This window comes from Macaca nemestrina, chromosome 14 (genome assembly GCF_043159975.1).
Source record: "Macaca nemestrina isolate mMacNem1 chromosome 14, mMacNem.hap1, whole genome shotgun sequence".
Lineage (NCBI taxonomy): Eukaryota > Metazoa > Chordata > Mammalia > Primates > Cercopithecidae > Macaca > Macaca nemestrina.
The window spans coordinates 74,598,300-74,624,574 of record NC_092138.1 but is presented as its reverse complement, the minus strand read 5'-3'; the positions used below and the strand labels follow the sequence as shown (position 1 = coordinate 74,624,574).

The 26,275-nt window shown below is 36.2% G+C and overlaps 1 protein-coding gene and 1 long non-coding RNA gene across 9 annotated transcripts in view; one reads left to right on the top strand and one right to left on the bottom strand.

Annotated features, from left to right (window-relative positions):
- LOC105481004 (uncharacterized) overlaps positions 1–20,860 on the bottom strand; it is a 75,959-nt gene extending 55,099 nt beyond the window's left edge. For 7 of the 8 annotated variants that reach the window (XR_011612748.1, XR_986711.2, XR_011612749.1 and 4 more), the window contains exon 1: positions 19,870–20,860. Coding sequence is in view for 2 of the 8 variants with exons in the window: in XM_071078096.1 (XP_070934197.1) it covers positions 19,882–20,184 (303 nt within the window). In the remaining 6 variants the exon portion in view is untranslated. Of the gene's footprint in view, positions 1–19,211; positions 19,539–19,869 lie in introns of those variants that run through there. The other variant, XM_071078095.1, reaches the window with a different exon arrangement.
- Positions 4,244–26,275, top strand: part of LOC139358182 (uncharacterized) — a 64,140-nt gene continuing 42,108 nt past the window's right edge. Inside the window, exons 1-2 of the long non-coding RNA XR_011612756.1 lie at positions 4,244–4,430; positions 13,554–13,672. This is a non-coding gene — a long non-coding RNA (uncharacterized lncRNA). The remainder of the gene's footprint in view (positions 4,431–13,553; positions 13,673–26,275) is intronic.

Here is a 26,275-nt window from a genome sequence, read left to right as displayed (position 1 = left end):
TCCCATAAATATCAGTAACAGTAATAAACTATTATTTTGGTTGAATCATCCAATAGCAATGAGAGTTAATAGATTTTATGTTTCTTGTTCTTACTTTTTAAAGCCAGAAAATACAATATTTTAGATTTATATTTCTAAAAAACAAATGTAAAATCACCTCATCCTATGAATTTTTTTTTTTTTTTTGACTGATACTCCACTGAAGGATTTTACCCTCCAGTCAGTCAGAATTTCATGACTGGCCAAGGTTTCCTCATCCTGGTTAAGGTCATATGAAGACTATATTTATGCCTTCAAAAATGTCAACAAATCAATGTTTTTTTAGGTTTATGATTAAAATTATCTGCCTCGAGGGTCTGCTCTACAGTAGGGAACTCTTTCATGGGAGTAATGGCTTAGAAGTAGAAAGTCTGTTAAAAACAAACATAAAACTCTCCACAGCTGGGAGCTGCCCTTTCATTTTTAGAAATTCATTCTTACTTCCATAAATGTAATAAAGACTTAGCCTCTGATCTCTAGTCATATCTCATAGGTTTTCACTAAAAAGTAGCTGGCGGAAAATACATTTCTTATAATTTCAGCTACATTAAATTGTCATTTTAAGGTATTCAAAATGCAATAAACAGAATGCAATAAACCAGAGTACTTAACATCCCTCCCCACTGAACACTTAGTCATTATCCTAGAACTAGCCTGGATTCCTGTGTTGCATCTTTATTAAAAGACCACTTTAACCACATAGTCAGGTGATGTACTAAACATAATTGCACAGGGACCCGTTTATAGATCAGATTTTATGATCTCTCTCGATTTTCTAAAAATTCTTCTATTTTTTCCTCAATAATTAATTTCATGTAAATTATTACTTAATATTTTTTGAAGACGTGAATGAAACTCTTGATCTCTTGGGAAAAGATTAAAAGCACTTTGTGCTCTATCCTTCTAAGGTTGCTGTAAAATGGTTATGGATTTTAGTTTCTAATGCCTCTGGTTATAATTGAGAAGTCTGTTTAATTGTATAAAATATTTTATTTTGTAAAAAAACTGCAGATTATGCCTCATATATATACACACACATATATAAATACACAAAATGTATTACTAAAACATATATAAGTATATGCACACATATATGAAAAACCACAACATACGCTGTTCTAAAAGTTAAAGCACCATACACCATACAATACAGAGTACAATACAATTACACTTACAATACAAAGTACACTTACAGTACACTACACTATACAGAGTACACTTACAATATGGAGTACACTTAAAATACAGAGTACACTACACAATATAGAGAATACTTGCAATAGAGTATACTACACAATATAGAGTATACTTACAACACAGAGTACACTTATAATATCGAGTATACTTACAATACAGAGTGCACTACACAATATAGAGTACACTTACAATACAGAGTACACTACACAATACAGACTACACTACACAATACAGAGTATACTACACAATACCGAGTATACATACAATACTGAGTACACTACAGAATACAGAGTACACTTACAATACAGAGTATACTGCACAATACAGAGTATACTTACAATACAGAGTACACTACACAATACAGAGTACACTTACAATACAGAGTATACTGCACAATACAGAGTATACTTACAATACAGAGTACACTACACAATACAGAGTACACTTACAATACAGAGTATACTGCACAATACAGAGTATACTTACAATACAGAGTACACTACACAATGCAGAGTACACTTACAATACAGAGTACACTTACAATACAGAGTACACTTATAATACCAAGTACACTGTACAATAGAGAGTACACTACACAATACAGAGTACACTTATAATACAGAGTACACTACACAATACAGAGTACACTTACAATAGAGTACACTACACAATACAGAGTACACTTACAATACAGAGTACATGACACAAGTACACTACACAATACACTTACAATACAGAGTACATTGCACAATACAGAGTACAGTTACAATACAGAGTAAGCTCTTTAAAGACTTATCCCTCTTTCCAGTCTATATGACGCCTGGGATATTGAGACATGTTAGCTACTCCTACCCCAATATTTGCTGTAGGAAAAGCTTGGGAGAACATAGTAAATATTAAAATCTGTATATACATCTGTTTTCTATGGATTTCCATTATATTATTTTGACTACTTTCCCCTGACTCCTGACACATGGATTTTGGTGGCCCAAAGACAATGGTGCCAGTGATGGGAAAATTCGAATTATGGGTTCTTGGTATTTTCCCTGCTTAAATGAATAGAAAATGAAATACAAAAACAAAAACATAATATAACCAAAAAAAAAACCCGCCCGATGATATAAAGTTGTTATAAGGTTACAACCTAGGTATCAAACAAATCTTCCACTGAATCAACAAAATTAGCATAATTGACAGCTGAGTGATGTGGAATTATCATCCACTCGATCATAGCCTCAGGTACTGATAGGGCACAGTTTTCTTTATTATTTTTTTTTTCTTTGGCTTGCTCCTGGGAATGAAGGGATAGAAAGAGAAGACACAGAGAAGTAAGAAAGTCTGTCCTGAATTTTCTTCTTCCCATGACTTAAAAATTACATATATGCCATGGCTCTAGACTGCATACCTTTCCTTCAGATCCAAGCCTCTGACTTATTTATTCTACTATTTGACGTCTGTTAGATGTCTTAAAGGAATGTCAAAATTAGTATGCAGCAAATAAAACCTATCACCTTTTCTATCCTATTCCCACAATTGTCTCAATCTGTCTATCAAGTTAACCCAATCCACCCCTATATTAACACTAAAAATCTAAGAATCATTTGTAGATTTTACTTTAACCTATATAAATTCTGCCCTAATTGCATGTCAATTCTATCTTTAGAATGTATCCAGCATCTATACCACATCGTCACCTTTTCAAATACCACCTTAGATCAAGCCATCATCCTCCCTTTCTTGGACTTGCTGCACCAGTCTCCTGTCTCTGCCTTCTCTTGCCCACCTTCGCCATATGAACGACACACACTTTATACATGGAAACCAAAGTATTATTTTAAATATGCAAACTAGATTATACCACTGCCCTATTTAAACCTTCCCTGTGTCCAGGTCTTCAACTTAATCTACTTCTTGTAGTCTTGCTCATTATACTTCTGCCACCCTCTTCTGTTATTCAAATACATCAAGTTCTTCTCTACCTTGAGATCTCTGTTATTACGGTTTTCTCTGTAATGTTCTCATTCCACCTCTTCATCTGAGTGGCTCTTTTTATCCTTTGAATCTCGGTTAACGTATTGTTTCTACAGAAATTCTTTTGCTAACTGTCCTCTTACTTTCTCTCATGGAACACATTACTTTCCTTGAAAGATATATAGTTTCAGAGCCAAGATCATGAGAACTAAGTGCATTAATTAGCTAGCTCACTTCTAAGCTTGCTAATTCCAGGATATCCTTATATCTTTACCCCTCCTTTTCCTTGCTTGGATACAGATAGGTTGTACCCTCAATTGGCTCATCTTATAATTCCTTTTCCAGTGACAACATAAGTGCTAAGATATCTTTGTTAACTGATTATAATTTTGTTCTAGATTGTTCTTTCATCAGATATAAAAATCTCTTTTACTTAATATTTCTTCCCTACTTATCTTTTAAAAACTCTTCTAGTAAAGGCTCTCAGGTATTTGCTCCTTCTAAGAACACATCTGTTTCTCAGGTTCAAGGAAACTCAAACGCTTAAAAGGGAAACTAAAGTGTCATATATTTGAGATCAAATTGGTTGGATGTGGGTGAAACATGATACAATTTATTCAAATCTATTTGTTTATGCTTCACGTCATTCCGTGAAGGGTTTGAGGTAGTTTATGCAAATAATTAATTTGATAAAATTATAATAAAATAAACAATGGCCCAGGTATTTTCTATAGTTGTATTCCAAATTGGGCTCTGAGTTTTCTGGCAGAAAAGATGAAAGCAGAGATTAGATATGTTACACACTTCTTGTGATCAGAGAGAAAAAACAAAATTCTGTGATTCCTTAAAATAATTAAAGCCTTTTCCTGCACTAATTTCATACTGCTCTTCCTTATAATGACCTTATTGCTGAGAGCAACATAAAACAACAAACAACCAAAAACAAAAAACAAAAAACTACAACCACAAAACAATAACAACAGAAATGACAGCAATAAAATCAATGTAGTGGCATTGATTCTGTGAAGGGCTAAGGTTATAAATTTAAAATATATATGTTGCTTAAAATGATTCATTTTTTTCAGGTCACACACAAAGACATTCAATTAATGTCTTGTGGTAGTAAACTTTTGACCAATTCTCAGCAATATACAATGTGTGCAATTGAAGTGCTTAATAAATGCTGAGCCAAGCTTTCAAAGTACCCATGCTCCACCTGGATTGTAAGTATTGCACTGTTGAAGGCTGCTATCTAATAATCTGCTACTTCATTGTGCTTAGTCTGATTCAGTATTGATTAAGTTCTCAGCTTTTCTGAGCTCACCACTCTTTTCTGTCGGTTGAAGATGATTGCCTCCAATTCTGTGCCATTTCCCGGGAAATGTATCCCTTTCAAAATGCTGCCTGAACCAATTTCTTAGCATGTGAAGGCAGAGCAAAGGTATGCCATAATGAAAAAGGGATCATCTACAACACAATTTTTTTTTTTTTTGCTCAAATAAGAACCTGTGAATTTATAGATTTTACATGAAGAAAACCAGCAAATGAAATTTTCTATATAAAATTATATCTGGAGCCCTGAAAAACTCACTTGCTTTTATAATTCATGATCAGAAATTACATAAATCTCTCTACTTGACTTCTTGCTTTCTATGCTGAAATAAGGAAAGGACAAAAAGAACTATATACATTATTTTTATTCTAATTGTAGGATCACTGGGTTTGAAATTGGTAAACTGAGATTTTAGAAGTCAATTTCTCTAAATAGCTATGTGTTCTCAGGCAAATAACTTTTTCACTCTAAGCATCCATTTCTACAAGAAAATAGCTGAGGAATTGAACTAGATCAGTGGTTCTCAGTTTTATCAAGGACAATATCCCCTTTTATAACAAATATTTCTAATGCCCAAGAAAGTAAAATAGCACATATGTGTGTATTTCAATAGGCACATATTCAGTGTTGTTTCCATAGAAGAACATATTGAAGTGGTCAGATAATTGTACTTTCTTAAAATGGATGTTTTGATTTATTAGACATGAAATGATCAGAAATCATTTTATAGGAGGACAGGAAAATAGAAGAGACATAAAAGTATACATTAAAATAAGAAAAATAGTGATGAGTCAATTAAACATAGGTCAGAATCACTTGTATATGGTAGGGCAAAGAGAAATAACCTTAATGAAAGCATGTCAATATGCCAAGAGATGGGGAAGTAGATACAACAAGGAACTACAAAATAATTGGAAATAAAGTGAGCCCTATTTTTAGATGTAACATCAAATAATTATTTTCTATTACATGGGAAAGGGTAGTGATAGAAACAATATGCTCTCTTATGGGTCTCTAATACTTATAAGGGTCTTAAAAACCATATTTTTTGACATGCCATGGGAAACAGAGGGTGGATTAAAGAAGTAAACAGTAACAAAGAGAATACAAAGAAGTTGCATGATCAATCTCTGAAAACACCAGAAAAAGATAAAAAACCCACTGGTACATGCAAAATAAATAAATAGTTTTTATACCTGTGCTGTAGTAGGATAATAATAGAATATTATGAAATAACTAACATTAGTAAAATACAGAGAGATCTCTGATTTTCACATCTCTACTAAATTAATAATACTTGGTTCCCAGTTTCTTAAAAGGAGTTGCAATCTCCTTTGTTACATACTTACATGTAAATGCTATAAATGCAGGCAGAAATGTGTGGTATTGGTGCTGGCATGATCACTAGTGATGGCTTTTTATTGGTACTATGATTTTCTGAAATGTTAAATAACTTGCTAAAGTCTGAACCCAACAAAGTTCAAGTCTCTTAAGATATATGGTAGTTGTGGTACCAGGATATTTAGTTATATTAAAATCATGCAAAATATTTCTTTACAAATAAAATGAAACTAGTTTATCTGATTCTATAGATAACTATAAACAGATTGTCGACCTACATATAACTATCTATCTAGGGCTACAATTTTCAAAGTGTGGTCCCCTGGATCTGCAGCATCAGCATCATGTGGGAACAGGTGAGACATGCATATTATCTGGCTCTGTCCTGAGCCCACTGAATCTGAAACTGGGGGTGAGGACCAGAAATCTGTACTGAACAAGACCTCCAGATGATTCTGACATAGGTTAAAGTTTGAGAACCACTGATCTTCCAGGAGTACTTTCAAGTCCCATAGGATGTGACAGATGTCTTCATTTGGGGTAGCTGTCCTACACATTACAGGACATCTAGCATCTCTGATTCCCACTCTCTAAATACTAGTCACATTTTCAGTAACTGCAACAACCAAAAAAGAATGCACCCACAAACTCCTAAAATTCTCTCTAGAAGGTGCTATCCCTCCTACTGAGAAACATTGGATTAGAAAATGGCCAGTAACATTTATGTAGGCAGCAGGAAGTTAAGAGTCAATGGAATTTAGACTTGATAAGTTGAAAACTCCAAACATTTAGTGAGATTCCAATAGGACATTTGTCCGGAGGTTAGACTTGTGTTCAACTACAGACATTGCTGAGTCTCATTCTTCTGAGGTTATTTGAAAGTATAACTTAGCAGGCAGAATGGAAGGGTATAAAATAAAGCTGAAATAAATTGTAGCTTTAAATGTCTCAGGTTATAGCTTCAGATTTCAAGATTCTTCCTGAAAGCCCTAGAAGATGGCTGGTTTACACCACTGGTTAGTTAAAATGAAGCAGATCGTTAATTTGCATGATAGATTTGTAGGGCGGAGGATGTCAACCCTTATTGCTTTGTCAATGTTCCTCAGTCTCACCTAATACATGAACTTCAGAGAGTTCTTTAGTCAGACCCATGACAGATACAGAAAGACCCAACCAAGATTTTGCAAACATAGTGGAGTTATATTATTAGCAGAAATTTAAACTAACAACTACCATGAAAAGAGTTTAAAACAGCTAAAATTTCCTCATATTGAAAATCAGAACCAACTCCCAGATTGGCTTTAACATATTAGTCAGAGTATAGCTTACAATTATATTTTTGAGGTAAAATATTAATGAAAGTTGGATTGATATTTGTATATTTGTATTCTTGATCAGTAACAGGATACACAACATTTTAAATTATAATAATTCATTGGTAATCTGTCACATCATTTTTTCTTCCTTTTGGCTAATTTCCTCCCCTCCAGAAAATTAACACAGAAAAAAATATTCACATGAAATGTAGTCTTGTGACTTTTATGCTAATCAAACAACTTGCTGATAAGAACAATCTATTTTTATGACAAATTGCTGGAGTGATAGCTCTTTAATTGATCAATTGACCTCTTGACAGGATCCAAGAAGGAAAGATATCCTCCTTCAAATTTGTGTTCAGAGCTTCTGTGTCATTTTCTGAAGCTTTCATTATATGAATGTTCAGTAAACTTGTGTGTGATTTATAAAATCAATGTTGGTTTTCCTTTTCCTTAGTCTCTTCTTTTTTAGTGTTTATCAATCTTGACAATTCCCAGTTAAGGTGTAAGCTTTTCAATTAACCAAGGAACTTGTTTTGAGTATGTCATCTAAAGTCAGGGCTCTGTCCCTTTTTTATGTATTCCACAAACATGGACTGAGTACTAATGTGTGATCATCTCCATGCTAGTGGTTAGTAACACAAATATAAGACACGGCACAATTAGAAATAAGACAATGCCATACGTGCTAATGAACTTTAAGTGCAGAATATAGATGAAGCATGAAGGGAGATGGTTTGATTCGTTCTGATTGATAATTTCAGGGAAGCCTTCAGAGAACAGATAACTTAGATGCAGATGAAAAACAAATGTACTGGACCCAGATGATCAAGGTATAAATATCCTCAGACTGAACAGTATCTGTTCAGGAGCACATTATTTCTTTCACATTCAGTAACATATTAATCCATATTAATCACTGCTCTTGCCTCAGTCTCCTGATACGGATGTGAGCCACCACACTCAGCTAGGAAGCTCATAGACTTTAGATATCAAAAGAAGAGGATTAGATGTCATGCCTACAACTAAATTTAAATGTAGTCTGTATTTTAATCTAATATTTCACCTGATGGTAGATAAACTTAATTTGGACAATTCTAGGTAAAATTAGTAAATCTGAGTTTGTTTTTAGTCTCTTTAGTGTTATTTAAGCAAATTGATATTTCCTCCTCTTTCCTTCTTATAATTGTATCTTGATATTGAGGGACTGTCAGAGGAAGGGAGAGGTGGATACACATGGCATTAGGATATCAAGAGACGGTAATAATGAACATATGTCGGCATCCACTGAAAAGTATCCTAACTGACCTTTGGCCATTACCATCCCTTCATATAGCATTTGCTGGTGTCCATCTTTACATCTGCCTGCAGCGGGGTTGTCCACTCTGCATCTGGGGAACCATTTTAGAGCCTATGGCTCTCTATGCCCTGTTAACTTCTTCATCTCTTTTAGAGACCTAGGGAAGGTGTGGGCCTTCCCTGGGGTCATGGGAAATTAGTAGTGTTGCTTCAGTCACTTCAGGCAAGTGAAGTCTCAGGCAATCATCTTTACTGTGCCTATAATATGGTGGCATCTGAAACTCCTGTTATGGCTTCTGGGGGCCCCACATGTATCATCCTTATTGCTATTTTTAAGAGGGATTTAATATATCTCTTCTATTATTGGGTCTAGCATCTTGTGAGTCTCCTGCCACCTTCCTTCTTAATGCTAAGTTGGGGCAGGCTCAGGACTCTGTCTTAGAGAATTCTCACCCCACCACTGTATTAGTCTGTTTTCACACTGCTATAAAAATACTACTTGAGGTTGGGTAATTTATAAACAAAAGAGGTCTAATTGACTCCCAATTCCACATGGCCAGAGAGGCCTCAGCAACCACGATTATGGCATAAGGCCAAGAGGAAGCAAGGCATATCTTACATGGTGCCAGGAGAGAGAGAGAGAAACCAGGGGAAACTGCAACTTATCAGATCTCATGAGAACTTACTCGCTATCACGAGAAGAGCAAGGAGAAATTGCCCCCATGATCAAATCATCTCCCACCAGGTTCCTCTCTTGACACATGGGGATTACAATTTGCAATGAGATTTGAGTGGGAACACAGCCAAACCATATCAACCACCTTAGATGCTAACTTGCAGCAGGTTTAAGACTCCGCCTTAGAGACTTCCAGCAGTGCCATCTCCTTGTCTTCCACTCACAACCCAGAAAGATTCCCATTGTTAAAAACTTCTTAGGTAAAAAAACCAATAGCTCAACAACCATCCTCTCATATTTTTCTGTGTTTATAATTTGATCCTTAGTTTAGTTGTTTTTTAAATTAAACTAGGAATATAACACCCTTTCTGGATCTTTTCTCTTGAGGGATCTGGAGGTATTGGTTTCAAAAGCTTAAATGGCCAGAGAATTCCTTCCTGCTCTTTTCCTCTGAGTACAGCTACAAACCTGGAAATTATGCAAGAGGCGACTGAAAGAGAACTCTGAAAGGCACATAGAGGAAGGCAAACTTGTTAGGGAACCCAGGATTGGAGGGACAACATAGCCACAGGGCAACTCCCACCCAACAAAATAAGACAACTCAGGTCTGGTGTTTCCAGCCCTCAACCTAGCAACAGAAGATGGTCTAGCTGGCTCATTCCTCACGCAGTCTGACTGCATGCTGCAGACAACACCAGTAGAACAGGCAGTGCCTTCAAGGGTAAATCCATTGGAAGCTCTGTTGAAAATAATTGTCCAGGGGAAGTTCTCTTTTTCCCTGTTGGGCCTAAGACCCTCCTGCCACCCAAAGACACCCAGCAGCCTAGTGGCACTGGTCAGGGAGTTTTTCCACAATAAGGAGACAGGAAAGCAGACTTATCTTTTAGTTTCTTCATCCCAGGGCCAAGACTCCCTCCCCCACTGAGAGAGATGGGGGAAGCCATAGGGCACTAGCCATAGAGACTCTGCCACAATAAAGGTTGGCCTCTGGGATACTCCTTATTCCTGTGGCCTAGAGATTCTCTTCCCCAAATCTGGGGCAACACGAGAATCTCCTCCTCAATGGACAGTACCAGAAGGGACCAGTGGAAGCCCAAGAGGCACCAAATCAACTGAGCCAACCACAATCGCACTGCAAATACACTGAAAATTACATTGCCATTGAAGCCACAGCCCTAAAGTGTAGGCCAAGACCTGTGAGCTCAATTTAAATAGTATGACTGCTGATAAAACAAAAGACCTAAAGAGAACCCAGAATCTCCTAACATAATAGAAAAAATATTCAATGTACAATAGGAAGTCACCTGTTACACCAAAAGCCTAAATGTGGAGAGTTAGGGATACAGGAAGCATATGTGTGAATAAACATTGGTTCACAACTGATAGTATCATTTAACCAAATGAAAATTTTTTCTTGGTATATTTTAGTTAAATCTGGCATACTTAAGTAAGTTAAAAAGTTGAATCTGTCTTAATTAGGTCTACATTTTTCTGAATAAACCATAAGTGAAAAGAAGCCAATGACAGAGAGATACCTCCTAAAATGTCACTTCAAATTTGTCCCATTTCCCATACTCCAACTTCTGATGCTACAACCTTGGAACAGAAGGGACAGGGAGAAGTAGGCCATGCTATAATTGATGACAGTGATAGACCAGGGTGAGGGAATGCCGTAAATGCTCTGAGGCCTGAACTCTGGCACATGGGTTTGTCCAGTGGCATCTTGTCTATTCTGATGTGCAACCCCAACCACATTCATTCCAAGGGAAGATGTCTGAAGGCAGAGGTACAATTCTGCCCTAGCATCCAGGTACTGAGCAATCAGACAGTTGCTGCCTTCTCTCTTCTCACCGCTCCCCTCCCCACTCTTCTCCTCTCTCCTCACTAGTGTCTACTTCGGTTGAACACTATGGCTTATTAGAGACTGCAGAGGCACATGAATTGAAAGGCTCACTGATGATAATTTTCATTAGACAAAATATTAAGAATAACTTTGTTAGGTAAAAAATTGGAAAAAATATTTAAGGGCTTTGATGTATATATATGTTTGTGGTTTTAGGTTGCTCTATTTTCTAAATTTAGGTATCTGCATTTTATACTGTTGTGTTGCTGTTGTTGATTGGGCAACCTAGAAGTTATTTTAATTTTTTCCCCAAACGAGGTCTTGATCTATGGTTTCATTTTTATTCAGACATTTTAATGACTACTGTTATCTTTTAAAGAACTATATACTGCTTTTTAAAACAATTTGATTTGTTTTTCTTTTTTACATTTTTAGTTTAGATATTTTATGTTCATATTTTCTTTTTTAACACTGAAAACATTTAGGACTTCAGGAATACTGAATTTTTGCTTTGTAGTATTCTAATTTTTATTATTCCTCTGATTCCAATTTTATTTTTTCATTAATTCTCATTATTTATTTAAAAATTGATTTAAAAAGCTCATCATCACTGGCCATCAGAGAAATGCAAATCAAAACCACAATGAGATACCATCTCACACCAGTTAGAATGGCGATCATGAAAAAGTCAGGAAACAGCAGGTGCTGGAGAGGATGTGGAGAAATAGGAACACTTTTACACTGTTGGTGGGATTGTAAACTAGTTCAACCATTATGGAAAACAGTATGGCGATTCCTCAAGGATCTAGAACTAGATGTACCATATGACCCAGCCATCCCATTACTGGGTATATACCCAAAGGATGATAAATTATGCTGCTATAAAGACACATGCACACGTATGTTTATTGCAGCACTATTCACAATAGCAAAGACTTGGAATCAACCCAAATGTCCATCAGTGACAGACTGGATTAAGAAAATGTGGCACATATACACCATGGAATACTATGCAGCCATCAAAAAGGATGAGTTTGCGTCCTTTGTAGGGACATGGATGCAGCTGGAAACCATCATTCTTAGCAAACTATCACAAGAACAGAAAACCAAACACCGCATGTTCTCACTCATAGGTGGGAACTGAACAATGAGATCACTTGGACTCAGGAAGGGGAACATTACACACCGGGGCCTATCATGGGGAGGGGGGAGGGGGGAGGGGGGAGGGATTGCATTGGGAGTTATACCTGATGTAAATGACGAGTTGATGGGTGCAGCACACCAACATGGCACAAGTATACATATGTAACAAACCTGCACGTTATGCACATGTACCCTACAACTTAAAGTATAATAATAATAAATAAATTAAAAAAAAATAAAAAAAATAAAAAGCTATTACTATTTTTATTTAATTATGATCACAAAGTGTAGTCTATTTAATTTATATTATTTATTAAAATTTTAGTAGAGAATATATACCAATTATTCTAAATTTTCTGTGGAAGTTTGGCAATAAGATATAAGGTATCTAGTGAAGTATATTCTCTTTTCAAGGGTAGCATGTTCACTATTCTTCCTCTGAGTCAACTTCATCATATTATTTTTCTCTATGCTCTTAGGTAACTCTTAGGCCTTTAACTTCCCTGGTTTTTGGGGACCGTCACTTAAAAAACAGTCTATGATAGTTTGAATCCCTCCACTTGATGAGCAGAGATTTGCATCTTTTGAGGGGTTCTTATTTTCAGACATTGATGTTGGGAGGGAAAGAATGAAGGTATGTCTCCAGGTTTAGATATACCACAGTCCAACCTGTTGTTGCTTGGTCACCTTAGCCAATCCCCTTGTTTCTGACAACTGTTACACTTTTTATAGATCATCATTTCTCACTAGTAGTTGCTATTTTACACAGCCCCTCTTCCAAAGCACAGCTAAAACCAAATTGTAACATATAACAAAACAGACTCATGGTTGTGTTAATTTTTCTAGGGCTACTGTAAGAAATTACTGCAAACTTGGTGACTTAAAACCACAGAAATATATTCTCTATAGTTCTGGAGGCCAAAAGTACGAAATCAAGGTGCCAGCAGGGTCACACTCTCTCCAAAGGATCTAGGGGAGGGAGAACTTTTTCTTGCCTCTACCAGCATTTGGCATTCCTTTGCTTGTAGATGCACTGCTCCAATCTCTGCCTCCAGAGATTTCCTCTGCCTTTTCTTCTCTGTGTATCCCTTTTTGTCTCAAATAAGAATACTCCAGTTAGATATACAGCCCACCTGAATATAGTATGCGCTCATCCAGATCCTCACTTTGATCACACCTGGAAAGTCCCTATTTCCAAGCAAGGTTATGTTCTGATATTCTGGGTAGACATCAAGTTTTGGAAGACACTATTCAACCCACCATAATTGGTATGAGCGGAAGAAAATTATGATGGATAGAAGAAAGGGGGGAAAAAACTAAACAGCATCCAGAGTCCAAATGCATATTGTTATGTATGATGCTAATACAATATTTTTCTCTCTAAAATATCTACAGGCTCAATTAAGATGTGGATTTGACTTCTTAAATATTGTCAACAAGAGTAAAAGAAACAAAAGAGGGGGAATAGAACATAAGTGGAATTACTAGGCATCACATCTATACATACGTTCATAGTAAGTATGTATTCCATTTTAGATAATTTGTATTTAGATATTTATTTTGTTTCATCTCATGCTTGTGTGCTCCTCTAGGGAAAAGACGATGCCTCATTCATCTTCGCCCATTAAAAATTTTTGTATTCTTCAAGTGCTCAAAAGCTATGTCTTTGAAATTTTTATTAACAAATGTAGTACAGCAATAGTGCTAACAAGTGCAATACTAGAACAAGTGCAATATAGCCTCAAATCTGTGCTAAAATAGAAAATATGGTAATCTGAATGTTTTTAACAGTAAGTAGAGGAATTTTATCTCAAATCAAACTAATCATAAGTGCTTTTACTATTATTTTTAAATTTCCATTATGAAAAGCAGAAAGATATAAAAAGTTTTGCAACTGACTGGTAGAAAGACTTAATTATTTCATCAAGGGTTTGTGTTCTTTCTTCTCTCCACTCTGTAATCTATACAGCATCTGCATTTTAAGACTGATTCCCCATGTGGTTGTCAGATAATTGCCAGAAGCAGTTGATAAAGACCTCTTAGAACCTCTCTCAGCCTTCCCTTTTAACAAGTAAAGGAACTAGTCCCCAAAGAAATTAACTATTTAGTTCAGAGACACATTAATTCATTAATTTAAAAATATTTATAAATGCTAATATGTGTAATGTATCATTCTTAGTGCTGGGGATGGTATGGTGAAATTAAATAGACAAAACTTCTTACCCTTGTAGGGATTACATTTTAGTAGATGCAACCAGTGCTGTTCATTAATCCAATTTGTGGTGTGTAAAAATGGTTTATGATGGCATTTTAATAATCTGGTATAAAATAAGTTCTTTATAAATTGCACAAAAATTATAAGAAAATATTTTAACTGATATCAATATTATTGGGCCTGTTTGAACCAGTTTTAAGTTGCAAAACTTTATATCAACTCACCTAAAATTACAGTTATTACTTTAGCCATATTTAAATTAATGCCTCAATATTTCACACCAGTTGATACAATAAATTTATGAGCCATTATAGCCCAGTGGCAACTTTTCTTTAGAGTAATAATGACACAAGCTCTTCAAGTAACCATTCTACCCAGGATGATTAATTCGACAGTAAAAATAAGCTTAGTTGCCAATGCATCACCCCTGTCTACCTAAGTCCTCCCCCAAACCAAACCAAACCAAACCAAACCAATACAGAAACAACAAACATGTTTTCAGTGAACAAATATGATAAAGGTGTAATGAGCCTCTTTGTTGTTTGTTTCATTTATTTCATAGCAACATCTACTCATCTCCACACATGTATAATTATCTGTTGGCACCTCATTTTTCTCTCCGATGAAGAAAGTAGTATAAAGAAGTATTACTAAACTAAGGCTGATTTAATTGTTTATGTTGCTGAAAAGATGGTGTGATAAAATACAGTAAGAATTGACTTTGGAGTTAGATTGACTAATTGACTTTGGAATTGACTGTTGTCAAATTGTGACTCCAGTATTTTCTATTTCTTTGATTTTTGGGAAAGGTACTGAAGCTTTTAGAACTTCAATTTCTTGATTTAAAAGTAGAAATTGGTGGGAAATATGATTAGATGCAATTAATATATAGGAAAATAAAACAGCTGAAAGCTTGGGACATTGGAGACATTCAATAAATTTTTATGGGTTTTAAAAATAATCTTTATTTTTAAAAAGTTAATATGTGCAACATAGGAAACTGAAAAACACAAAGCAAAGAACAAAGTCATTCACAATCACAAGCAGTTTACAGTTTGACACGTTCTTCTAGGTCCTGTGGGTGTGTAGGCACAACATCCAATTTTATGGGACTGAGATCGTACAGTATGTATCCTGCTTTTTCACACATCATGAATATTTACCAATTCGAAATCCCAAAGCTATATGAGTATTTTGATAACTAAGAATACACTACACCAACTCAATCTGTTAAAAAAAATGTAATCCTGCCTTTCTTGGGACAAAAATTTCATAGAAGACAAAAATGGCAACACGCCTCTAGATAAAAGCACTGGCAGAGTTCCGTTTTAAATACTGCATTCCCTTAATGCTCAACTTAAAATGAAACACAGAGCAACAGAATACACCAAGTATAATGTTTCTAAGATAATTCATTAGCAGATCTATACCACTGAAATATTAGTAAGGTATGTTTTCCATTGAATTACTTAATGTATTCCTATAGTACAGCCAAAAGAGATGCACATACATCAATGGCTATCATCAAAATGTAAATATGGACACATCTGCATACATCTCTCCCTATATACTTCCTTCTGCCCCTCAGCTGCAAACCTAATGAACAAGTCCTGACATATACTGCTTAGAAGTGGTTTAATAATTCCATGTCCAAGATGCATCTTTTCTATCAATTATAACAAAGGTATTTACAAATTGGCTAATTCACTAGCTGTAGTTTTTATCATACATTGTCACTCCAGACATCCATAAAGTTTAGATGTTGCAAAATAATTAACTTTGTCCACAATAAACACTTTACTAAAAATGCTCATATAGACTTGTGGTTATCATCTAAAACCATCTTCTAGATATGGAGATACTAGCACAGAGCCCTTCCCTTCACCCTTCCTCTTCTCCCTCTTCCACCATCCCCAGTGGCTAAGTATAGGACGTCTAGCTCCAGAAGGTGGACTAATAAATGTCACTCCCAGAAGACAGACCTTCTTAAAAACTAACAAAAGGACGTTTATAAAGGGATTGTTTTACTACATCTATTTTTAACATACTTTGAGCATTAGGACTTGTTTATCCTTTAATACACAATATTAATTAAACTACACATATGGAACAATGGTCAGACCATCTGAACTAATCTAACTCATGGGCACAGAACCCTTCTCCCTGCATAACTCCTCCCCAACCCATCGCCGCCCAATGAATAGTCAGCATATGCTCCTAAGCATCAAGTTTAACAATTCCATTCCCAAATGCAACCACTCCTAGGCAGTAATGAAAACAAATGCTGAGAGGGGTGTTACTTTTAGCCCCTTAATTTTAACCTGTGTTGTGCACTTTTAAACACCTAAAAAGACTAGATGTTTCAAATTGGACTATAGTTTTCCATTATATACACAGTAGCACTGAATAAATGGTATATATACATAACACAGACTCTAATTTGCATATCTTCTAAATAGGAACATTCTGGCCCAGAACCCTTCCCTTTCCAACCTCTACCAATCCCGTAGACAGCTATAAGCCATCTGTAATGCTTAGGGGGGATTTCAACAATTTCACTTCTGTGTTTCTAAGACGTCTTCCCTATGAATTTTAACACAAAGTGTACTCAATGTATTAGTTTACTAACTCTACTTTTGTCATACACTGGCAACCCTTTAACATCCACTAGATGTAAGTTAGGACTCCTTTGTCCACTTATATACACTATATACACAGCACAGTAAATGAAAATGCAGACATAAGGGACAATGGTCAATGGGCATCATCATAAACACACTGGTAGAAAGCCCTTTGCCCTTTATGCTCCTCCTTCCCCATGAACCAGCACAAATATAGTAACGTGTACTGCTCAGAGAACTAATCAATTTCCAAAAGACAATATTTCATATAAAAAGGATAGCTACAAAATGTGTTATTTACTACCTCTACTTTTAACATACTTTGTGCACTTCTAAACATCTAGAAAGACTATGTTTCCACCTCTACTATATTTACTACCTCTGCTTTTAACATACTTTGGGCACTTCTAAACATCTAGACTTATGTTTCAAATAAGAACTTAAGTTTGTCCACTATGTACACAGTAGTGTTGAACAAACTACACACCTGTAACAGTGGTTACACCTGAAAGTGTCTTCTAAATAGGAACATTCTGGTCTAGAATCCTTCATTCCTTCTAACTCATCTCCACCACCAACCTGGTGGATATAGGCACATGTGTCACTTAGAGCTGATGTTATCATTTTACTTCCAAAAGCCCTTTTCAGAAGACAGCCTTTCTATGAATTTTAACAAAGTGTACAAAATGTGTTAGTTTACTAACGCTACTTCTATCATACATTGGCAACCTCTTCAATATCTAGAGACTAGATATTATAAAATCAGGACTCATTTGTCCAGTATATACACAATATATACAGTATAGCAAAGTTAAATGAAATGCATGTAACATATGGGCAATGGATTAAGTTGAAATTTTCTAATAAACAATCGCAAAACACCTTTTGCAATTTCTTCCCTCTCATCTCCCAGGTAGTTCAACAATTCCACTTCCAAACAGCATTTCCAATCAGTTTTAAAAGCTGTTTACAAAAAGTGTTATTCTACTACTGCTTTTAAATACATCAAGCACTTCTAAATATCTAGAAAAACTAGATATTTCATATAACTTGTTCACCATGTACACAGCACTGTTAAATAAAATTGCACACATGTAACAATGGTTAGCATCTGAGGTATCTTCTAAATGTGAACATTTTGGCCTTGAATCATTCCCTCCTCACTTCCTTCTCTCTCTGACTTTAATACAGTGGACAAGTGCAGGCACTTGTAATGCTTAGAGACGGTTGAACAAATTTCTATGCAGAAGTCGTTCACAGAAGACAAGCTTTCCTATGAATTTCAACACAAAAAAACAAAATATGCCAATTTTACTAAATACTTTGGCATACACTGGCAACCTCTTTAACATCTAGAGACTAGACTAGATGCTGCAAAATTAGGACTCACTTGTCCTTTATATACACTATATACAGAGGAAAACAAAATGCCAAAACATACAGAAAAATGGTGTCTGAAAACGTCCAAGTATGAACATACTAGTATATTACGTTTTGCAATTTCTTCCCTCCTACCTCCTCTAAACCATTGAACAAGTATAGACAGCACTATACTTCTCACAAAGGTGGCTTCACGATTCAATTTTCAAAAGACAGTATTTCCTATTAATTTTAGCAAAAAGATACTTACAAAATGGTATTTTACTACTTCTACATTTAACATACATCGGGCACTTCTAAACATCTAGATAGACTAGATGTTTCAAGTAAGGAGTTTATTTGTCCACTATGTACAAAGCAGTCTTGAACAAACTGCAAACATGTAACAACAGTTATAATTTGAAAGAAGCTTCCAGATATGAACATTCTGGCCTAGAACCCTTCCTATCTCCATCAACCCAGTGGGCAAGAATGCTCAAATCTTCAGAGACAATCTTTCCTACGACTTGTAAAACAAAATGTACAAAATATATGAGTTTACTAACTCCACTTTTGTCATACACTGGCAACCTCTTTAACATCTAGAAAGACTAGATGTTGTAAATTAGGACTCATTTGTACATTATGTATACTATATACACAGATAAAACAAAATGCACAGAAAGAGATGATTCATCTTGCCTCGCTGTAAGCAGCGTGGCATAGAGCCCTCTGCAGTTCCCCCTCTTCCCTCCTCCCCTGTACCAGTGCACAAACACAATGAGTATTACTCAACAGGCGATTTGGCCATTCCCCACCAAAAAAAAACATTTTCCATGAATTGTAACAAAAAGATATTTACAAAATGTGATTTTATTACCTCTAATTTTAACATATATCAGGCACTTCAGAACATCTCAAAAAAACAGACATTTCAAAAACGCTTAGCATTGTCAACTATATATACAGTAGTGAGGAATAAAATGCATACAAAACAATGGATAGAATACGAAAATGTCTTCTAAATATGACCAGGCTGGCATAGAACCTTCTCTTCCTTCTCGCGTCCTCCGGCTCCATGTCATCTAACCCACTGAACAAACATGGATGTGCCATTTCCAGAGGCCGCCTAACAACTCCATTTCCAAAAGTCATCGCCAGAAGACATTTATTTTCTACGACTTCCTTTAAACAAATGAGAATTTACAAGATGTGTGATTTTCTAACTCTACTTTATCATACGTCAGGAACCTCTTTCCATCTAGAAGGGCTAGATGTGACAAATGTTTTCTATTAAAAGGTTGGAGTGGAGTTGAGAGCAGGTTTTTCATATTATATACACAGGTCTTCCATAAATGGCCAGTAAATCTTCCCAAATGATGGTGGGCAATTCCAACAGGCCAAACGTGACCTGTCATTCTACCATTCCTCCCTTCCAACTGCAAGATCTGGCAGAGGAAAGACCAGCTGCCCCGTGGCCCCCAACCTTCCACCCGTTGTTCCGGACTTCGCTCACCTCCCAGGCCCTTTAAGGCCTTTGTCCATAGTTCAGGCCTTTGTCTAGGTAGGTCTCGCCCAATGGGGACAGAGCAGTCGCCCGGGATCCGGATCTACACGGCTCCGTGGCCTGTTGAGGCAGCCGAGCCTGCGTGCGTCCCCAGGCTGCCTTGGCCGCCTTCCGGTTCTTCCACGCACTAACGGCTTCCACCGGCCGGCGTTTGGGCGGCCGCAGTGCTTCTGGACCCGCCATTCCCGCCGCCACCCAAAGGCACTGCGTCCCGGCGGCTTGGCGGGCCCGGCAGGCTTGGACTGGGAGGCCCCGATCAGTCATCGAGGTGGGGTGGGGAAGAGAGGTTCACCGTGGCTTCAAGGCCTGGGTCGGGCCAGTGGGCAGCCACAGCGGAGGCCTCAGGTGTCTGAGTGCCACCCAGCTCACCTGCCAGCCCGCGGCCGAAGGCCCCAGGCCCTAGGGGAGCGGGCCACGCTCCATGTCTCTCCAATAAATCTTAGTATAGCTAAAATTCTAATTACTGTAATGAATATAAACAACCCACTATTAAGATACTGATTTAGCCAACAATCAATTTTGATAAATCACTACTGTATTGTTGTTTTTTAAAGTCATCATCTGAAAATATGAATTCAAAATAGGAGATTATCTTTGTTCACTCATTTGTAAAAAGACAATGTAGTAACAGAGTGGTAAAACCAGAAGAATAGAAATTAAGAAACTTCTAGTCTCAGCAAGGCCACTTTCTATTTGTGTGACATTGGGCAAGTCAGGTAGTACTTTACATGACCTCATATATATTCCCTGTTTTCCTGCCTAGGTTTGCCTAATGTCACTTTCCCCTCTTTGTCCATTGTTGGAATGGGTCAGCCTCTCTCCCACCTGAAAGCTTTCTAAATGATGCCTAGCCTTCTTTCTTTCACTTTTTGCCCAGTTAACTCCCAAACATCCTTGTGATTTCAGCTTCAAAATCCCTTCCTCAGAGAAGGCTTTCCTCACCTTACAATCTAAATTATACCATACTGTTATAATTTATGATTGCACCCTTTTCTTCATAGCATTTGTTATAGTTAGTAGTATAACATATTTAAATCCTGGTTCCTTTACTGGATTTAAGACCTATGAGCACAGAATCCTTGTTGATTTTATCATAGTTATATCTTTCATGCCTTTCTTGTCTAACACCTAGAAAATTCTCAATAAGATTTTTAAAATAAACTCTCCAGATCTGGATTTCCTCCTCTGTAAATAGTGAATAATAATCACAGTGTTGTTGCAATGAATATGAGTTAATATATATTTTAGAAATAGTAATCCAGTATGTTATTATTTGAATAAACCAATTTTCATTACTAATAAACTAGTGTATCTCAATATAAAAGTTGAAGGAAGACATTTTATAAGCATACTTTTATATAATTATGAAAACACTTTTAAAATACGCTGGACAGTGCACAATTCAAAAGCTTTGGATTCAAAGTGGGCCTGCCAAACGATGGACATTTCCTGTGGGACCATTATCAGTCTTTCAATTGCAGTCCTGATTGAGAATGTTGCAGTTGGAAGAAGTGATTTGCAATGACAAAAGAGTACTGGTTGAACTCTGATGAGTAGACTTATCATGTGTGGCAGGAAGTAAGATTATCTGTGTCCAGGAAACAGATGGAAACCCATAGACTGCTTATGAAAGAAATGAATTCAGGAGATTAGAAAGTCATACCATTTACTTTTGAGGGGAAATTGTTGGCGGAGTTTCGAGTAATTTGGCTTGTCATTCTCAACATCTGTTGCCTTTGCCTTTATACCACTTAGCTCCTGATGACAAACTGAACAAGATCAAAGTGAGTGCATGATAACTAATAAGCATCTTCATGGGTAAAATCAGTTAACATCAAAAACAGGCCAGTGGCAATCGTGTATGCAGCTTCCTGTTAGTAGTCTCTTCATTTTTTCTATTCTTAGATAATTCTTTCACTCCTCAAGGATGCCGTCTAGAAACAACTTTAATTATAGTAGCTTGCTTATAGAAATGGCCCTAAAAGAAACACATGTGTAATACAATTATAAGAATATCTGATATATGTTTTCTGATGTAGGATTATCAATCATAGTCATATCTGTAATGAAACTGGAAAAAAAAACTACACAGAAAAGAATTCAAAATGATTTGGCACTGCCTTCTGCTTGGCCCATCTGCTGTTATTTTTTTTCCCCTACTGGCAAAATGTTAGACAATATTTCAACTTAGCATCTCATAGGCAGTTAAACAACAGACAAGATAAACTATATTAATGTTCCATTTATTTTTTTTTAACTCTGTATACTGTTTTGTTTTTTCCCCTCAGTTAAGAGCAAGGTTAAATAGATCATTATGCTTTATTTGATTCAGCGTGTTTCATTCCTTAGAAACAATATTTTACATATCTAGCTTTCCTTTATACTGTGTGGTGGATAAATTGGAGTTCTGTTCCATGGACAAAGAAACTAATGTACAGTAGTCCACCCTTATTGCAGGGGACTTGTTCCAAGACCCATAGTGGATGCCTACAATCACAGATAGTACCAAACTTTATACAGGCATACCTCATTTTATAACACTTCACAGATTTTGCAATTTATTTTTAACAATAAAAAGATTTGTGGCAATCCTGCATCAACCAAGTCTATCAGGGTTATTTTTCCAACAGCATGTGCTTACTTCATGTCTGTGTCACATTTTGGTAATTCTCACAGCATTTCAAACTTTTTCATTATTATATCTGTTACGGTGATATTTGCTAATTTGTTGATGTTACTGTTGTAATTATTTGGTGTACCACAAACCACATGCAGATAACATGGCAAACTTAATCCATAAATGTTGTATGTGTTCTGACTACTTCACCGACCACCTATTGTCCTGTCTTCCTCCCTCTCCTTAGGCATCTCTTTCATGAGATACAACAATATTGAAATGAGGACAATTAATAACCCTATAATGACCTCTAAGTGTTCAAATGGAAGGAAGAGGTGTATATCTCTCACTTTAAATCAAAAGCTAGAAACGATTAAGCTTAGTGAGGATGGCGTGTTGAAAGCTGAGAGTGGCCAAAAGCTAAGCCTCTTGAACCAAACAGTTAGCCAAGTTGTGAATGCAATGGAAAACTTCTTGAAGGAACTTAAAAGTGCTACTCCAGTTGCACTAAAAGTCACCAGCTGCATTAGCTGCTGAAATGAAAGGGAAAGAGACATATTGCTGATACAGAGTTTTAATGGTCTAGATAGAGGATCAAACCAGCCACAACATTCCCTTAAATCAAAGCCTAATCTAGAGAAAGACCCAAACTCTCTTCAATTCTATGAAGACTGGAAGAAGTGAGAAAGCTGCATAAAAAAGTCTGATGCTAACAGAGGTTGGTTTATGAGGTTTGAAGAAAGAAGCTGTCTCATAACATTAGAGTGCAAGGTGAAGAAACAAGTGCTAATGCAGAAGCTGCAGCAAGCTATCCAGAAGCTCTAGTTAATATAATTGGTAAAGGTGGCTGTACTAAACAATAGATTTTCAATGTACATGAAACAGCCTTATATTGGAAGACGATGCCATCTAGACTAGAAAGAAGCCAGTGCCTGTCTTCAAAGAACAAAGGGCCGACTGATTTTCTTGTTAGGGTTAATGAAGATGGTGATTTTAAGTTGAAGCTAATGTTCACTGACCATTCTGAAAATCAAAGGACTCAAGAATTATGCTAAATCTACTCTGCCTGTGCTCTATAAATAGAACAACAAAGAATGAATGACAGCACATCTCTTTACAGTATGGATATTTTAAACCCACTGTTGAGACCTACTGCTCAAAAAAATTCCTTTCCAAACATTACTCTTCATTGGTAATGCATCTGGTCACCCAAGAGCTCTGATGGAGATGTACATGGAGATTAATGTTGTTTTTATGCCTGCTAACAACATTCATTCTGTAGCCTATAGATCAAGGATTAATTCTCACTTTCAAATCTTACATAAGAAGTACATTTGGTAAGCCAATACCTGCCACAGGTTATGATTCTTCTGATGGATCTGGGCAAAGTAAGCTGAAAACCTTCTGGAAAGAATTATAGCATTCTAGATGTCATTAAGAACATCTGTGATTCATGGAAAGAAGTCAAAATATCAACACTAACAGGAGTTTTGAAGAAGTTAATTCCAACCTTGAACTGCTTTGAGCAGTTCAAGACTTCAGTGGAGGAAGTAACTACAGATATGGTAGAAATAAATAACAAAAGAACTGGAGCTAGAAGTGGAGTCTGAAGATGTGACTGAATTGCTGCAATCTTATAATACAACTTGAATGGATGGGGACTTGTTCCTTATGGATGAGCAAAGAAAGTGGTTCCTTGAGATGGGATCTACTCTTGGTGAAGATGCTGTGAATATTGTTAAAATGACAACAAATAATTTAGAATATTTTATAAACTTAGTTGATAAAGCAGCAGCAGACATTAAGAGGATCGACTCCAATTTTGAAAGAAGTTCTACTGTTGGGTAAAATATTATCAGAGCATCATATGTGATAGAGAAAAGTCTTTTGTGAAAGGAAAAGTCAATCAATGTAGCAAACTTCATTGTGGTCTTATTGTAAGAAATTGCCACAGCCCCAAAACAAAACAAAAAAGAGATACAATTTGTAATGACTTCTGGAAAGGAAGAAAGGAAGGAAGGAAGGATGAAAGGAAGGAAGGAGGGAGGGAAGGAGGGAGAGAGGGAGGAAGGAAGGAAGGAAAGAAAAAGAAAAAGAAAGAAAGAAAGAAAGAAAGAAAGAAAGAAAGAGAGAGAGAGAGAGAGAGAGAGAGAGAAAGAAAGAAAGAAAGAAAGAAAGAGAAAGAGAAAGAAAGAAAGAAAGAAAGAAAGAAAGAAAGAAAGAAAGAAAGAAAGAAAGAAAGAAAGAAAGAAAGAAAGAAATTGCTACAGCCACCCCAATCTTCTGCAATTTCTGACCTGATCAATCAGAAATAATTAATGTTGGGGCAAGACTCTCCACTAGCAGAAGATTAGGATTCACTGAAGACTCAGATGATCATCAGCATTTTCTAGCCATGTAGTATTTTAATATTAAGATATGTACATTGTATTTAGACATAATGCTATTGTACACTTTTAAAAAAGTATTTTTATTTCAATAATTTTGGGGGTACAGGTGATGTTTGGTTACATGGATAAGTTATTTAGTAGTGACTTCTGAGATTTTGGTGCACCTATCACCCAAGCAGTGTACACTGTACCCAATGTGTAGGTTTTTATCCCTCACTCACCCCCCACACCCTTTTCCCTGAGTCGCTAAAGTCCATTGTGTCATTCTTATGCCTCTGCATCTTCATAGCTTAGCTTCCACTTATAAGTGAGAATATATGATGTTTGATTTTCCATTCCTGAATTATCTCTTTGAATAATGGTCTCCAATTCCGTCCAGGTTGCTGCAAATGTCATTATTTTGTTCCTTTTTGTGGGTGTTATTCCAAAGTGTGTGTGTGTGTGTGTGTGTGTGTGTGTGTGTGTGTGTGTGTATTTTTTTTTTCCTTTATCCACTTGTTGATCGATGGGCATTTGGACTGGTTCCATATTTTTGCAATTGTGAATTGTGCCACTATGAGCAAGCATGTGCAAGTGTCTTTTTCATATAATGACTTATTTTCCTCTGGATAGATACCCAGTAGTGGGATTGCTGGATCAAATGCTAGATCTACTTTTAGTTCTTTAAGGAATCACCATACTGTTCTCCATAGTGGTTGTACTAGTTTACGTGCCCACCTGTGGTGTAAAAGTGTTCCCTTTTCACCACATCCATGCCAACATCTATTATTTTTTCGTTATGGCCATTCTTGCAGGAGTATGGCCATTCTTGCAGGTGGTATCACGTTGTGGTTTTGATTTGCATTTCACTTGATTGACTATAGTATAGTGTAAACATTACTTTTTTATACACTAGGACACCAAAAAATTTATGTGACTTGCCTTACTGTAATATTCACTTTATTGTGGTAGTCTGGAACAAAACACAGAATATCTCCAAAGTATGTCTATGTGGACTCTGTTTTTCCTTCTACATGCATACCTATGATGAAGCTTAATTTATAAATTATACATGGTAATAAAGTAACAACTAATAATAAAATAGAACTCCATTATAATACTGTAATAAAGGCTATATGAATGTATACTGTCTTTTTCTCTCAAAATATTATACTGCGTGCACCTATTTTTGGATCTTGGCTGACCACAGGAAACTGAAGCAGAGGAGAAAAACTGCAGATCTGAGTAGGGACAACTGTATAGTGTTAAAAAGCCTGCAGTTCATTATAGTTTCAGGATGATAGTCTCAAGAGTGAAACTAGGACATGTGCCAACCACTTAATTAAGCTTTTAAAATAATTAACTCCTA